This window comes from Camelus dromedarius, chromosome 17 (assembly GCF_036321535.1).
Source record: "Camelus dromedarius isolate mCamDro1 chromosome 17, mCamDro1.pat, whole genome shotgun sequence".
NCBI classification, from domain to species: Eukaryota; Metazoa; Chordata; class Mammalia; order Artiodactyla; family Camelidae; genus Camelus; species Camelus dromedarius.
In genome coordinates this window covers 36,421,620-36,437,600 of record NC_087452.1, presented here as the reverse complement: position 1 = coordinate 36,437,600, position 15,981 = coordinate 36,421,620, and the positions used below count along the sequence as shown (strand labels likewise).

At 39.2% G+C, this 15,981-nt stretch overlaps 1 protein-coding gene and 1 non-coding gene across 4 annotated transcripts in view; both read right to left on the bottom strand.

Annotated features, from left to right (window-relative positions):
• Positions 1-2,505: 2,505 nt before the first annotated feature.
• The window catches only part of LZTFL1 (leucine zipper transcription factor like 1), a 75,027-nt gene continuing 61,551 nt past the window's right edge, over positions 2,506-15,981 (bottom strand). For 2 of the 3 annotated variants that reach the window (XM_064496638.1, XM_010982757.3), the window contains exons 2-10: positions 15,269-15,393; positions 12,941-13,135; positions 11,871-11,931; positions 10,721-10,792; positions 9,421-9,486; positions 9,257-9,334; positions 6,567-6,743; positions 5,677-5,780; positions 4,142-4,605 (exon numbers count right to left, since the gene is read on the bottom strand). In XM_064496638.1, coding sequence (XP_064352708.1) covers positions 4,587-4,605; positions 5,677-5,780; positions 6,567-6,743; positions 9,257-9,334; positions 9,421-9,486; positions 10,721-10,792; positions 11,871-11,931; positions 12,941-13,135; positions 15,269-15,345 — 849 coding nt within the window. In that variant the 5' untranslated portion in view covers positions 15,346-15,393 and the 3' untranslated portion in view covers positions 4,142-4,586. Of the gene's footprint in view, positions 3,324-4,141; positions 4,606-5,676; positions 5,781-6,566; positions 6,744-9,256; positions 9,335-9,420; positions 9,487-10,720; positions 10,793-11,870; positions 11,932-12,940; positions 13,136-15,268; positions 15,394-15,981 lie in introns of those variants that run through there. The other variant, XR_010384871.1, reaches the window with a different exon arrangement.
• On the bottom strand, positions 14,225-14,298 carry TRNAP-AGG (transfer RNA proline (anticodon AGG)). Its single transcript has one exon. It is a non-coding gene; the product is annotated as a tRNA-Pro (tRNA).

Sequence of the window (15,981 nt, the reverse complement as noted above, 5' to 3'; positions counted from 1 at the left end):
CTACAGCTTTACAGTCAGTTTTGATGTTGGGTAGGGTCAGTCCTCCAACTTTTGTTCTTTAATATTGTGTTCGCTAGTCTGGGTCTTCTGACTCTCCACATTAATTTTAGAATCATTTATCTACAAAATGGTATCTTCATAGCTACAAAATAACTTGCTAAGATTTTGACTGGGACTGCACTGAATCTACAAATTAAGTTGGGAGCAACTGGCATTGTGACAGTACTGAGTCTTCCTATGTATGAATATGAAATATCTCTCCATTTATTGAGTTCCTCATTGATTTCTTTCATCAGAGGTTTGTAGTTACCCTCATATAAATCTTTCACACATTTTGTTATATTTATACCTAATTATTTCATTTTTGGGGGTGCTAATGTAAGTGGTGTTGTGTTTTAAATTTCAAATTCCACTTGTTCATTGTTGCTGTATAAAGAAAGAGATTAACTTTTGTAAATTAATCTTGTACCTTGCAACCTTAGTATAATCATCTACTAGTTCCAGGAGTTTTGTCGTTGATTCTTTTGTATTTTCTAGACAGTCATGTCATCTGTGTACAAATACAGTTTTATTTCTTCCTTCCCAATATGAGTATCTTTTATTTCCCTTTCTTATTGCTTTAGCTACAACTTCCAAAACAATGTTAAAAAGGAGTGGTGAGAGAGGACATCCCTTCCTTATACCTGATCTTAGTGGGAAAGCTTCAAGTTTCTCACCATTAAGTATAAGAGATGGATCGTTTTATCTCTTGTTAATGCCCACCAGAGAACATCCATTGTAGAAGGTGCTGAACAACTAGGTGGACAGAATGTGTTATCACTTTAGAGAACAATCAGCCAGTTTGTTACAAGTTGATTACACTGGACCTCCTCCACTCTGGAAGGGGCAGTGATTCATTCATCCTGATGGGAACTTACACATATTTCAAACATGGGTTTATCTTACCTGTCCACCATGCCCCTGCCAGTACCACTACTGAGGGCTCACATGGGATCCTACACAACATCGGATCAGACCAAGGGACCCACATGAAGGGACTAAAGTCAGAGAAGTATGACAGTGGGGCACACAGACCCAAGGTCTATTGGTCCTATCATATACTACATCACTTGGAAGCTGCCAGATTATTACATGTTGGAATTACTTGACAGCAGATGATGCCCCGTGGGACTGAGGTGCTGCCCTTCACGATGTGGTATATACACTGAACCAACAACCAGATCACATGATTTTGGGAACCAAGGGGTGTAAATAGGAGTGGCTCCTCTCACCATCATTTTGTTACTTGGGGGATTTTGTGCTTCTTGATTCTGCAGCTTTAGGCTCTGAAGACTAGTGTTTCTAGGCACAGTAAGAGTTCCAGTTAATCCCAAGTTATGATTGCTGCCTGTGTATTTTGGGGCTCTTCAAGTCAGCAGGCCAGAAGGCAAACAAAAGTGTTACCATACTGGGAAAGGGTAATTGACACTAATTGTCACCAGGAAGTTGGGGTGTTGCTACACAATGGGGCAGCAAGAAGTTTTCCTGGCTTTATAAGTCACAGGGATGCTCCTTGGGGATAACAATAAATGGGAACTTTCACTACGACAGCATGACAAGGGCAAAGTAATCACGGGCTCAGACCCCTAAGAGAGGAAGGTCTGGCTCACCCCACCAGACAAGCAATGCTGACCAGCAGTAATGCTGGCTGGAGGGGAGGGGGAATCTAGCACAGGCAGTGGGAGAACGTGGACATGTTTCCACAGTGTCTCAAGGGGGTCCCCAGCAGGACTGAGCCCCAGATGCCTCTAGTGGTACTCCTTTCAACTCGTCTCAGGTCCTTATTCTCCCACAGGACTTCATGGAATCACTTCCCAAACAAACTATCTACACCCAAATCCTTATCCTAAGGTCTGCATTTGGGAGGACCCAAGTAAGACCCTTTCTAACAAGATTATCATGAGGTCTTTGACAAGCCAGCACTAACTATTTAAAGGTGTAAACATCTCTATAAACCCTTTTCAGTTCATCAGAATGGAAATACAAAATAGCAAAGGTTTTATCGAATAGGATTACAAATTCAATGTAGAGCAATATTTTTCTCATAATGAGTTATATAAAACATAAACAAATGATCATTAAACATTAATATGATTCAAAATGAAACACAAAATGAGAAAAAATAAACTTAAATGTTGAACAGAAGAAATTAACAAAAACCCTTTACATTTTATTTTTGTCAGTAAAGGGTCTGGGTCATAATTCAGTAGGAATCTTGAATATTTAAGCTAAATTAAAGCTTTAGGAATTACAGCCACAGTGCACAGTGTATATAGCTTAGCACACTGACAGTTCAATCAGGGCTGTGGAAGCAACATTCTCAGAAACCCAAAGTGTATCAACTAAAAAGGCTTTCTGTCTTAGTTAAATGAGATACATCTTAAAACTAGGAAAATATTTTAAAAATTTAATACTGCATTTTGCTAACCATATGAGTTAAAATACACACACACACACACACAGAATGACAAAACCACGGCAGAAAAAGTATTTACATGTGAATCATTATGTTGATTTATGTCAAAGAATGCTAATTTTTTTATCTTAATGTGGGGCATAGTTAGCATAGTTAGGTTTTAAGGTTTCATAAATACTTTTAAATTTATTACTGAACTGGAATACACTATATAGACTATTTCAAAGTTGCTACCAAAGAAAACAAGGTGAAATTCTACCTAGCAACATGGGTTTCTCAACATAACTTCCTTCCCTACAGGTATCAAACTAAGAAATGTGCAGGGAGAAAATAACGGTTTTTGAAAGATACACAAGCCAGTTAATCAAGAATTCTGTTTCTGAATTATACAGAATATCCCAGTCCATAAATAATGGAATGTTTTTTGGAGAGAGAATTAATTTTGGCATAAAGAAACACGGGGTGAGACTAGAACCCTCAGTGAAAGCTCTAAAAGGACACAGAGCAGGGAGGGGATAGCTCAAGTGGTAGAGCACATGCTTAGCATACACAAGGTCCTGGGTTCAGTCCCCAGGAACTCCTCTAAAAATAAATAAATAAATAAACAGACCTAATTACCTCCCCACACTAAATAAATAAATAAACAAACAAATAAATAAATTTTAAAAAAGGACACAGAAACCAATGAGCGACCTGAATAGTGAGAGACAGGTGAGGAACGACCATGCAACAAGTGCTGGCTTGTTAGTGGCTTTTTCTCCCTCCCTTCTCTGATTCATTCGTCTTTTTAAGACTGCCTTCTGTGTCCTTTTGGAGGGAAATTATCTTACCCTTTATCATTTGTTCCTTCAGTATTTTAACATAAAACCTACAAGAAAAACAACAAATTCAAGGCTAGTATTAAAAGCTTGAATAAAAATAATAGCAAGCCTTATCCTCCGATCAGTAAACTCTTCTTGGTAAATAAAATCTTCATTTGTGGACATGGGATGACCTCTCTTAGCAGACAGCGCTCATTTAGGGTGTGACCTTCTGCTTTTGGAAGTGGGAATAATTACTTTCTACATAATGTGTTAACAGTAAGTACTTTCCTTCTGAGGTATCACTGCTTTAGGGACTTTATTTTGTTTACCCTTATAGTGTATTGTCGCCTTACACAGCTGTAGCTATGATACCTAATTTCTAATGATTTACCCCAAATCACACAAGAAAAAGCAGGATGAATGGAAATATAACTAAAACCTCTTGACAATGCAATTACTGTAGATGCATATAAATTATACTCAAAAGTTGAATCTGAGGTTTGATAACTCATTTTATGTTGAAAAGAAGCCTTTTAAAAAATGTTCTTATTTAACATGTAATTTAAAAGAATATTCTGGAAAATGAAGTATAAAAATTAATTTATTCTTTGTCTAGATACTTTCTCAACTATAGAAACACAGGATGGCTCTGACTTTTTCATCAGTAATACAGACTCATGATAAGTTGGGATACAAAAAAATGTCTGACCCTCCTCTGATAAACACAGCATTTAGCAAGACAGACCGGAGTTAACTGAATCTTCATGTGCATTGTTAATTTTCATTACAATTTTGGTAAAAGTGCTGCCTATAATAGATGGTATTCACATTTTCAATAAATTCATATATTTTCTTGATGGTTAAATAGAGAAAACAAATTAGATTCCATTTTAAAAAATAAGGTTTATTTGTAATAACTATCTTTAATAGTTCTATATTTATTTTTACTCTGGGAATGCACAAATAAAGATGCTAGCTTTAACATTATTGAAAAAGCATACTCCTTATACTAATGCAAAAGGAAAACCTTCTTCCCACTCTAAAAGCCTCTTCTTTACTATAGAGAACTCTCACTGCATTTGAACTAAGACTCTGGGGCACTCGGCAGAGAGGAGTTAGGGACAACCGGCCAGAATGAGTCAACAGGTTTCTCTCTTTTCAATTAGGTAACTTAGATAAGAACTCTAGTCCTAAATATTAGAAGCAAAGTCTAAATCTTAGAAAAATAAAAGAGAGGGATTATAACAAACTGCTTCAAATACATGCCTGAGCTGGGAAACAGCCTGTACTTTCACGCTGTGGTAGCTTCTAGACAAAACCTTCAGTTTTTAATCTTCAGGTTCGTATCTGGAAAGAGATATAAATTAAGAGCATAACTGCATGATACTTTGTTGTTGTTACCAAATGAGTTTACTTAAAACATTTCCAGTGACTGAACCAGTAACATTTCATTTTTCACTTAAAATCACTGCTACAGTAAAAGTCAGATATGTTCCAGGCATTAGGAGGGTGACTGAGGGGAATCCTGCAGCAGGTGGGAGAATGGAGCAGATAACTGCTAAGACATCATCAGACCCCCAGTCTCTGCACCTGCCACTAGAGCCGTGACAGCTTAATAGAGTCGAGATCCAGTGGTTATCTAATCGACTGCCTGATGGACACAAATACCTGATAGGGCTTTGTGAGTAAAGGGTTAACATATCCCCTTCTCTAAGGACAAATGTGATCCTGGATTCACTTTTTAGCTCTGGTCCCTTGGGACCCTGATAAAGGTAAAATGTCAGCTGAGTTTCCAGGCAGAACCACTGATGACAGAAATGACCCTGATAAGAAGACTCCATCTGGACCAGGACAACTGTGGACAATTACACATCCATGGTGGGAGCCACGGCTTAAGCTTCCTTGGGGGCAGTGAGTTCTTGTATCCAACACGTCACTGCCTGGGTGTCACGTGACTGTACTAGAAACACTGGACCTATGTGGGGCACAGACTTCTAGGCATCGCTGGCTTTGGCACCTTTCTGCATGGGCCTTATTTTCTAGCACCTAAATTGTCACATGAGGGCACAGTCTGACAGCTCTTGGATTGCTACAAGGACACTGCTGAGGAGAAACGCCCAGTGCTGCCCTGCATGCTTGCTGTGGTTCTTGTCTGATACCTGCTAAGAGAATGCACTGCAAGAGTAGCCTCGTGTAGTCCTGTGTGAGCCTAAAGGTCCTGCTGAACCCAAAAAGAAACCCTGGTGGGCATTACAGACAAGGCCTGGCCAAAGCCCCTCTGCCTTCCTCACACACAGGCTTCTGGACTGAATGACAGAGCAACTCCCCACTGGCCTGACCTCTCCGGACACAAGATTAGACTTAATGAAGGACAGACATCAACCCAGCAGGGTGACAAATCCGGGAAGCTTGGCTTACTTTGCCAATCTTTTTCTCAGGTCTTTGATTTGGTCATTCTTCTTTGTAAGCATTTCTTTCATGTTTCGATAAGCTGCTGTTTGTTGGAATTTCTTCTCTAATTCCTGAATAGCAAAATACGTCAGCTCATTACTAAGAAATTGTTATGGAAAGAAAGAACAAATCTGATGAAAATGTATATTTTTTGCTTTAATTTTACTAATTTTCTGCTTATATTATATTCTAATTTCTTTTTAAAAATATGTTTATATAAAATTAAGACTATCCAAACTTAAAAAATACATTCTTTCAATGAGAAGCCAATAAAATAGTAACATTTCCCCAAGTACAATATTAGCAAATAAACATACGATGCCCTAGACATGGGAAATCTATTTGAAAAAGTAAATTCATTTTCAGGTAAAACAAGCATGTTCTTTTTTCCAAATCCCAAAGTAGTGCCAGTATTTAGAGAGGAGGGTTTTTAATTTAGTTACATTTTGGCTCCCATAATCCTAAGAGTCTAACCCCTAAAACGAACAAACTGTTCTCTACATATTTCATATAAATTAAGAAAAAAGGTATAGAATCCTTTAAAAAAAAAGCCACCTATCCCTCTGCCACTGTCAGAAGGACGAGCAGGAAAAGCAACGTAGCAGGTGCAGGGTAGCGGATGTAAGCCACCTGGGGTGAAGTGTTTACCAGACAATAGGAAGGAGTGCAGGTCTCTTAATGTCACAGATATTTTAGTGCCAAAGATGGGAGAATCTCAGTGCCCAAAAATGATACATCTTTAGAACACAAATTGCCTAATACCTTGAGAAAAATTAAAGTGACTCCGCAGTTGTCTAACATTTCCCTTAATTACACCAGGTTCACCACTTAATTGGACGTGAACTGACAAATCTGACCTTTTCAGCCATGCTCAGCTGCTCCTGAACCCTGAGGAGGTCGTGCTTGGCCATGGCCAGATTCTCCTCCAGTGACTTCTGGTTTTCTGTCTGGTTGTTAAGTGTCTTCTGAAACTCACTCTTTAAAGCAGCAACTGTGTTTTCCAAGTCACTCAAATCCTGGGCTTTTACAAAATCCTATGAAAAATACATAAATTCATATAATTTCATTCTAAATAGTAACTGTTTTAGATTCAACACGGCTGAGGCTGTGTGTCACGTGTGCATGTCAGCCTCCCCGCCAGCCTCCTCCGCTGCTCCAGCTCCAGAAGGGTCGCCAGCACACTCAGTTCACCTGCAGCCCACAGTGCACGGTGTCTGCACCCAGCAGGCACTCAATGGTCTTTGATTTTCAAGGATGTAAAATATGATTATGAACTGCTGGAATTCCAAAGAGGAGCAGGAGAGGGGTAAGATCCTAAATCTGACAGGGTTGTGTGTCCCAGAATTGGGATGACAAACAGGTTTCATTTTAGAAAAGTTAAAATAAATCCTTAAGAATTTTGAATGATACAGATGGAAAAATAATAAAATTAACACAATTAATATAAAAATGTAACAGGCATGTTTTACTCATGTACGATATTAGGAGAGCCTAGTTAATGCTTACTGATTGTATGGCTTGCTAAATTGACAAGATTGTAAATTTTTACATTGATTCAATATGCACATATTTGTACACTTTGTCAGTGTAATACAAGCACAGCTGGATCTTCTCTCTAACTGGATCCTGTTTTAACTAGATAAAATTTATAGTAGAAAAAAAAGAGTCTTATTATTAAGACAGGAAAATAGTTTATAATTGCTAAATATGAAGATGAAGCAGTACTATCAACGAAAGAATTCCTTACTCATTTTTGAAATCTGGTCTTTAAAAAGATTTTATTTCATTGCCTCTAGTGAAGACATGTACATATTTTGCTTTTGCCAAAATCTTAAAATTAAAATTGGAGTAAAGTCCAAGATGGCTTTAAAAATGAATTCATCATCCAAAAATGTGTGCAACTGTTTTACTTTTGAGAAATTATAAAGCTGTTCTGGAGTATTTAGCTATTTTATAAATTTATGGTCCTTGGTATATAATAATTTAAAATCATATATATTTCGTTTTTTAGCCTTATAAGAAGTATCCTTCTATTTAAAAAATATCTACAGAGGAAATGATGTAATCTCTGAGATTTGCTTCAAAAAACATGGGGCATGTTCATAGCAGCACTATTTACAAGAGCCAAGTCATGGAAGCAACCTAAATGTCCATCAACAAATGAATGGGTAAAGAAGATGTGGTACAGACACACTCAATGGAATACTACTCAGCCATAAAAAGAGTGAAATAATGCCATTTGCAGCAACATGGATGGACCTAGAGATTATCATACTAAGTGAAGTAAGTCAGAAAGAGAAAGACAAATACCATATGATATGGCTTACATGTGGAATATAAAAAATTGACACAAATGAACTTACAAAACAGAAAGACTCACAGACATAGAAAACAAACCTATGGTTACCAAATGGGAAAGGGGATGGGGGAGGAATAAATTAAGAGTAATTAAAAGTTTGGGATTAGCAGATATAAACTACTATATATAAAACAGATAAACAACAAGGTCCTATTGTAGTACACAGGGAACTATATTCAATATTCTGTCATAAACCAAAATGGAAAGGAAATGAAAAAGAATATATATATGAGAATATATATATATATAACTGAATCACTATGCTGTACACCAGAAACCAATACAACATTGTGAATCAACCATACTCCAATAAAAAAACTTTTTAAATTGGGGCGAGGGAGAGGACAGTAGAGGTGAGCATGAAGCCAGGCTGGCCATGCCCTGATGCCTGGTAAAGCTGAGTGATGAGTACCTGGCGTGCATTACACTATCCTCTCCGTTCCTATATATGCTCGAAATTTTCCACAGAAAAAGCGCAACAAAAGGCTAAAGAAGTAGGTTTGGGGATTGTTCAGTAGATATATACAAGGGCACTAAAACCACTAGGAAAGTCAATGCTGCACTAAGAATTCACTCAAGTGGTCTTCTGACGTGAAACCCTAATCTCCATGGGAAGGCCACAGGAGGCAGAACTGTGCCCACGATGACCTCCAGCAGGTGGAGTGACACCCAGTTGTTCCACTCAGACAAGCTGGAGAACTTCGACACTGGACTGCACTGTTACACAAGCACTGCTGGATACAGATGGCTCTGAAGATGCATGACCGGTAAACTCATTCTACTGTATCATATTCACCAAAGGGAAACTTGAGTAATAAGTTCTATATTAAAAACCCCCAATACAAATTCAGTTAACTAAAAACTCTTCCTTTTTTCATTTCTTTTTCCCCAGTAATTGGAATGGCAAAGTGAGAGGAAGAACTTTAAAAAAAATAAAGTTACGAATATCTTATATGCCAGCGGGCTCTGGGACACATGAGGCACCTGAGCTGCGTTATCTGTCCCCTGACATCACCAGGCTCTCACCTGGCTTTCCTGCATAAGGACATGACAATGCAGGACAACAGTGGTGGCCTCCCTCTCAGGGAGTGGTAGATGGAAGGGGCATAATAGTAATTAAGATTTCATATACGTTTATAACTTGATTCTACTTAGAAAATATGAAAAAACAGCTAAAACTTAATTCACCTTTTGATTTCCTTGATCAAGCTGTAAATCTTGCAGTGCTCTTTCTAGTTTCGACTTCTCATCCAATGCATTTGTCGCCTATAATCAAGTTCAGACAAAATACATTCAGTATTTAGTCTCTAAGTAACTCTTTCAATAATTTTGTTAAAGTATTTCTTGGTTACCTGTGTTTCAATGGTCTTCAGCCTTGACTTTAATTTCTCATTCTCTTCTTGAAGTCTTAAAATTTCCTTTGTGAGTAAATTCAAGTTTTATTATGTTAGCCAAAGTATTTTTAATACTTGAAATTACTTGTTTCACTTAAAAATGTTAAATTAAATTTAAATTACATAATAGCTCAAATATCTGGAAGCCCTGGTTACTGGTAATATCCCAGAGTTTCACCCAGCCCACCAGCCTGAACTCCTGGGAGTCAGCTTTGGATCTAAGACTTCCAATTTCTTCTATCACAGTCTCCCAGACTCTTTTCAGCCCTCTGTTCTCAGTCTTTTCCCAAAGTTCCCCTCCGCTGGCATCTCTTGCCCACTGATGCTGCAACTCTTGGGTCTATTCTCGGCCTGCACTGCACATCATCTGCCACTTATCCTAAAAACACAAACTTCATTATTCTGACACCCTGTGCCCAGCCCCCAAAAGGTCTGACTGAGCTGCGGCCAAAGGCCCTTGCTCGTCAGCTCCACCACGAGCATCACAGGTCAGTCCAGTCTTATTTGTAGTCTGCCCCAGCACACGCAGCTTCGCTGGCCTGAGAGTCTACACTCTGCTCCAGTCGTGCCAGCCTCCTCTGCCTGACTGTTGCCCACGCTTCTCCCAGCCGGCCATGCCTCTTCCCTTACCTCTGACAATTCAATCTGTCTTCACCTTATAGCCCAGCTCAGGCACCAAGAGTCTGTCCTCAACTGCTCTTATCTACACAGAACTGTGTCTCCTCTGCCACCCTGTGGCGTACAGGTTAGCAGTCTCCTGTCTGTTTCTAGAATATTAGTTCTCACTTCCCAGTGAGACTATGAGGTTTTTGAGGGCAAAAGGCTAGGTATTATGTTTCTCTTTATGTAACATAATGCTGTAATATCTAGCATAACATTGAGAATACAGGAGTCATGAAAAACAGTTGCATATTGGTAATTAATTATTACAAACCTCTTAATAAAAAAATCTCTTCATTGTTATTGCAGATCATAAACTTCCAATGTCTATCAATAAACACCGTCCCAAATCCCATGCTCTTCACTTCACCATGAAAACATGCAACCAAGAGTTGCACCAGACTCCCTGGGAGGTAAGTGTGCCCTCTTCTGGACCACTGGGTACCAGTGAGTACAACTACTGTGGTGGCTAATTATCCTTGGTGGATCGGGCCTAAATCAACTCCTTCCACCCCTGTCTCTCTGTCCTAGAGCTGTGCCAGCCGTGAGCACACACCCTTAGAGGGTTTGCCATTTCTTGAAATGATGGCAACGTTACCTTGTTTAGAAGTTCTGCTGTTCCACCTTCGTTAAGTGGAGCAAGTTTTGGCTTTATGTTATCTATGATGGGCTGAAACGAAAAAAGAAACCAAACTGCAATCACCACTGAATAAATCATGTGAAATCACTGAACACTTGTACTTCCTAAGTGGAGAAACAGTGTAAACATATCCACTGGGATGTCAGCTAGATTTTCATTGGTTTGCTTCTCTGCTACATCCCAGTGCTTAGGACCATGCCTGCCCACGGTGCCCAATGCAAGTTAGACATGAATATGAAACTCATCCTTCTTGTATCTTAAAAAATACATATGAAGAGAAAGGAGGGAAGAAAGGCACTCAAATCCAGAGCAGATATAGATCCTGGTATCTAGGAACTGGATTTAAGCTGTGGGAGCTGAAACAGAGGTTTCTACATGAACTCCAGACTCTGGGAAAAACTAAGTTTGATGGGGATTTAGGTGACTATACTAAAGATGAATAACTTGGCACAAACATCCTGGCAGTTTAGCAATATGTATCAAAACAAAAGAATCCATGCCCTCTGACCCAGAAGTTTCTTAGCCAGAAATACATGCCAAACGAATAATTAGAAAATTGTTTTGTACATGTATGTTCATGCGTTCACCTTAGCAGTGTTTCACTATCCAAAACCACACAGTACATATGATGCCTCAACACAACAGAATGCTAAGCGGTCACTGAAAATAATGAGGATTAAAGAGAGGAGTAGGTAACTACTAGTACTGTCTCCACTCGACAGGTGAGAACGAGGCTCCGCCACCTCAGGTAACCTGCTTAAGGCCACACAGTGCCAGGATGCACACCGAGGTGTGGCTTCCCCCAAAGCCAGTGCCCCACACCATCCGAGTCGAGCCTGCACGGCTGGAGTCAGGTGGACTGCAGGGATTTCATGTGTGCGCGCACACACGTGTGTGTGAGAGATGGTGGACAAAAACTAAGTTTTTCATAAATATTTCCAAAGCTTTTCTTTTTTTGCCTTAAAGACTGAGAGGCAAGTTTTGAATTCTGTTCTTGAGTCAGTGCTTTTCCTTGAGGGTTCTCACTTTAACCTCTGAATGCTCTGAGTGACTTAAGGATTTTAAATACTGGCTATTAAGGAATGGACTTAGAATGATCAAAAATTACCTTTTTATTTGAAGATGTAAATTCTGCCTTTTCAAATTCTGCAACTTGTTCTAATAATTCTCTTCAAGATAAAAACAAATATGAAAAAATATTCATTTAGAACAGATTTGTATCACACACACAAGATTAAAAACACTGGTACCAATACATGACATGCCAGCGGCAAGAGAGCAAGAGGAACAGAACTTCGTCATATCAAAAATGATATTTGGCTACCAATGGCCAAGAATCGAAACCCGATGGACTCAAATTTGAATCTTCCATAGCACCTAGTATTATAATTGCTAGAACTAAACTGCGGTGGAAGATACAGCTCTGTCTGAAATTTGTAGTCAACTCTATTTTTGAGGTTCTACCAAGGGAGATTGCTCTATAATATAATATACATTGTTAGTTAGTAGATGTTTGAGGAAAACTGATTTTAATAGAGTAGCTCTGGAAAAAATGGAATTAGTTCATATCCACTGAAAAAGAGTATGACAAATTTGCAAGGAAGGCAGATGGTTTGGGGGTGATCCGCCTGAACGTTCCCTTTTATTTGCAAAGGTACATGGAGGCTAACTATACAAAAGCTTACAGAGTGAATGGCAGTAACTACTCTTTTAAGATTCTTAATAGGTCAGTTTCTCCAAGTTTGCTCATCAGTTACCAGTTACCCACTGACAGTTATTACCTACTACAGTTAATACTACTAAGTGTGAATTGTTGGTACTTGAATTAATTTTTCAACTGTTTCATAATCTTTATTTCTTAGTTGACCTATCTCTAAAGACTTACTACAATACTGATCAGGCTAACAAAGATACCGTAAGGAATAATTAATAATAGCCTGAAGAGTAATCTCATCAATCTCGAAGGCATTTATAACACTGAGGAACTGTGAAACAGAGCATCCTGAAGAGGACGCTGAGTGGCACCTAGGAGATCACTCAGTAACCGGATGCTTTGCTGTTACCCTACCTAAATTTTCTCACACACCAGCCCCAAGAAAAGCAGCAGGAAAGATATTCACTCATGTTTAGGTATGCTTGGGCCTCTATGGTCATAATTGTGGATACAAATTTTATTACCTGTTTTCAAGTTCAGAAATGTCTGTCTGTAGCTTGAGGTACCACTTCTCAGCTTGTGAGAAGAGCTGGCGCAGAAGGAGCACGTTGGTGTAGGCTGTGTTGATGAGCTCAGACTCCACCTCACTGTGGACCACAGCCTGTAACCCATTCAGGACTTCGGAGACTTCATCTATGGTGAAAGTCTCCTCCACCAGCCTGAAAAACAACCATGATCCAAAACCTCTGCATAAACAACAAAAACCACGTACAAAGTAAAGCACAACTAAGAAACTCACATTCATGTCACTTAAGCGATTAAGGGGTTACAGTGAAAATCCCATCTTCTTTATTAATAAAACAGTTTGAAAATAATTTAAACTCAATTAACTTTTGATGTTTATTTAAACGATTAAACTGTGACTCATTCTTCACCTGTGCACATCCTTTAATCTAAGTACATGCTCAGAAACCTTCCCCAAACTACTGACTTCAGGTTTTCAAAGAAAAAATTTTTACTTTAATCTCTACTAAAATTAGTCTTATCACATTTAATTATTTCATAAGTCACCTGAGAGGTGTAGTTTCTCCTTTCTTTGTATTACTTGTGTAGCATTTCAATGACAGTATGAACTAGTCACACGTTAGTAAATGCCTATGAAAAAATTATGGGTAATTATACATTGCTTCTCTTAGCATTCTTGAGATCCAAAAGAAAGAACCCTAACTTATCTTAGTTAAACTCCACTGACCACTGACCACACCATAAAAATGAACATCACCATCAAAAGTATTAAAAATTCAGTCTCCCAAGGAGAATGTTTGGCGGGGAGGGAACTTCGGAGCCATTCTTCAATCTCCTCACTTCACAAATGGAACACAGGCTCAGAGGGTGGCGGTGACAAGCACACGGTCCCACTGAGGGTGATCCAGCCCCACAATCATTTCCAGCAATCTTAGTAACACGCCCAGCAGCTGAGTCCTTGAGACAGCTTACACGCACACCTCCTACTTTCAATGAGTTTTGCAGTAACACAGTCCTCTCCCCTCCCTGCCGCCACCCTAGAGGTCCTTTATCCCTCACACACTCAGCGGATGAAAAGCTACAGCCCCAATCCCAGGTTCTCTTCTCCCTCCTTCCAAAAGGACACAGTGAAGGGAGCTGCACCAAAGGCTTATCACAGTCATACTCAAGTTAATATTGTTTGATTTACCACTCTTTAACGTTTCATTTATCTAGTGGAATTTAACCACTCTAAAAAACCCCCAAAATTTAACTATTTTTTTGCACATACTTTTTTTTTTTAATGGAGGTACTGGGGGTTGAACCCAGGACCTTGTGCTTCCTAAGCATGTACTCTGCCACTGAGCCATAACCCTCCCCTTAACTATTTTTGATGCAAGTCCTTATTAAATATATATTTAAAATCTTTCCATATTCTTTAATAGAACAAATCAAATATGCTTAAAAATATACTTTTTTTTTTGAGCAACCCAAGTTCATTATTATGAACAGCAATTAAGGTACTTCAGTGCATACAGTAAATAATTAAATACTGTCTCCAGCTGTCTTACAGCCTTACCAACTAGATTGCTGCTTACATCTGCTTGGGTTAGGAAGCCAGATGATCAGATTAGATTAATAGATCAAACAGGTAACGGTCTGCAGTTGATGGTTTCTGCTGCTGAGTGAAGTTCATGACTTTATGAACTGGGAAGCCTTTTTCATTAAAGTGTGCCAAAGTCTGCTGCCCAAGTAGTCTGATGTTTCTTTATTAGTCAGTCCTTTGGGCTGGTTTCCCTATTATCCCCTATTATTAAATTTTCTATGGACTTTTATTATCTTCCATTATTTGTCCAACCAAACTAGTAATCATCTCTTGCTGTAAATCAACTAACAATTTTCATACCAGTCAGCAAGCTTTTCACGGTTTCCTGCTGTTTTCCCCTCTTCTAATTCTTCAATGTAAACTGCATGGGTGTTTTCTTACTAATTGCCATGTCTTATGGCCCTAATCGTTTAATTAATAACTCAAGTAATTAAAGTTCTGGAATCTTTAATACAGCAAGCCAATCATTAACCCACAAGCACTTCACAATCTCCTAATTGCCTTTCGAAACTCTGCAATCCCTTAATTATGGTATGTGCATGTTCCATAATAGATTGCTCCCACCACAGTCTGACTTCTTGGGTTTCACAATCCACAGGGCTTAGTGTAGCTGCTCTCAGTGAGTAACTGATCATGATCCCCTGGCAACAGTTTGTAAGGCCTCTGCTGCAGCACCCCCACACCGACCACCAGAAAGGATCCGTGTTCTTTCCCACGGGGTTTCTTTAGAATCCTCTGATACCTGCTCTCCTTGAGGTCTTGGAAGCAGGAATCCACAGTTTTGAGTCTCAAGCCTCTTTTTGAACGAGCAAAACGCATATAATTAATGACTTCATTTTGATGGTGTTCATTGAGCCCCAACTCTGCCTGAAAGAGAGAAATAGTTTGTTAGTCTTGAAGATACAATAAAGGAACCGACAGTGAAAACATACAGGCTACCCTGCGGTGGAGATTGCTAGATGTCCACTAAATTCTGTTCTTCCCATCTTCCTGGACACATGGCTGCCCAACTAGAGGACACCCCCCAGCCCTCCCTGAAGTCAGGTGTGGCCACGTGACTACCTCTTGGCAATGGATGTGGGCAGAAGAATGAGGGCTATTTCCAAAGCCTGTGCCTTGAGACATGGGGTATACCCTGGCCACACACTTTCGCTGGAGGAGGTGGTGACTGCACTGAACCATGCAGACAGCACAATGCCCTCAGGATGCGGGAGCATCAAGATGAAAGGGACTCATGCCCCTAAATGAATTCCTGGAGCAGCACTGACCCACGTACCTGAGATGAGCGGTGAGAGGGCTACTAAGTGTGAGAAAAATAAACTATATTCTTTAAGCCACTGTTTTGGGGATCTCTATTAATGCAACTTAACTTTATCCCATCTCATACAGCTTTAAAAATATATATATTTGGTTTTGAAGTAGCTATTCACTGATCTTGATTTTAACCAGATGAGA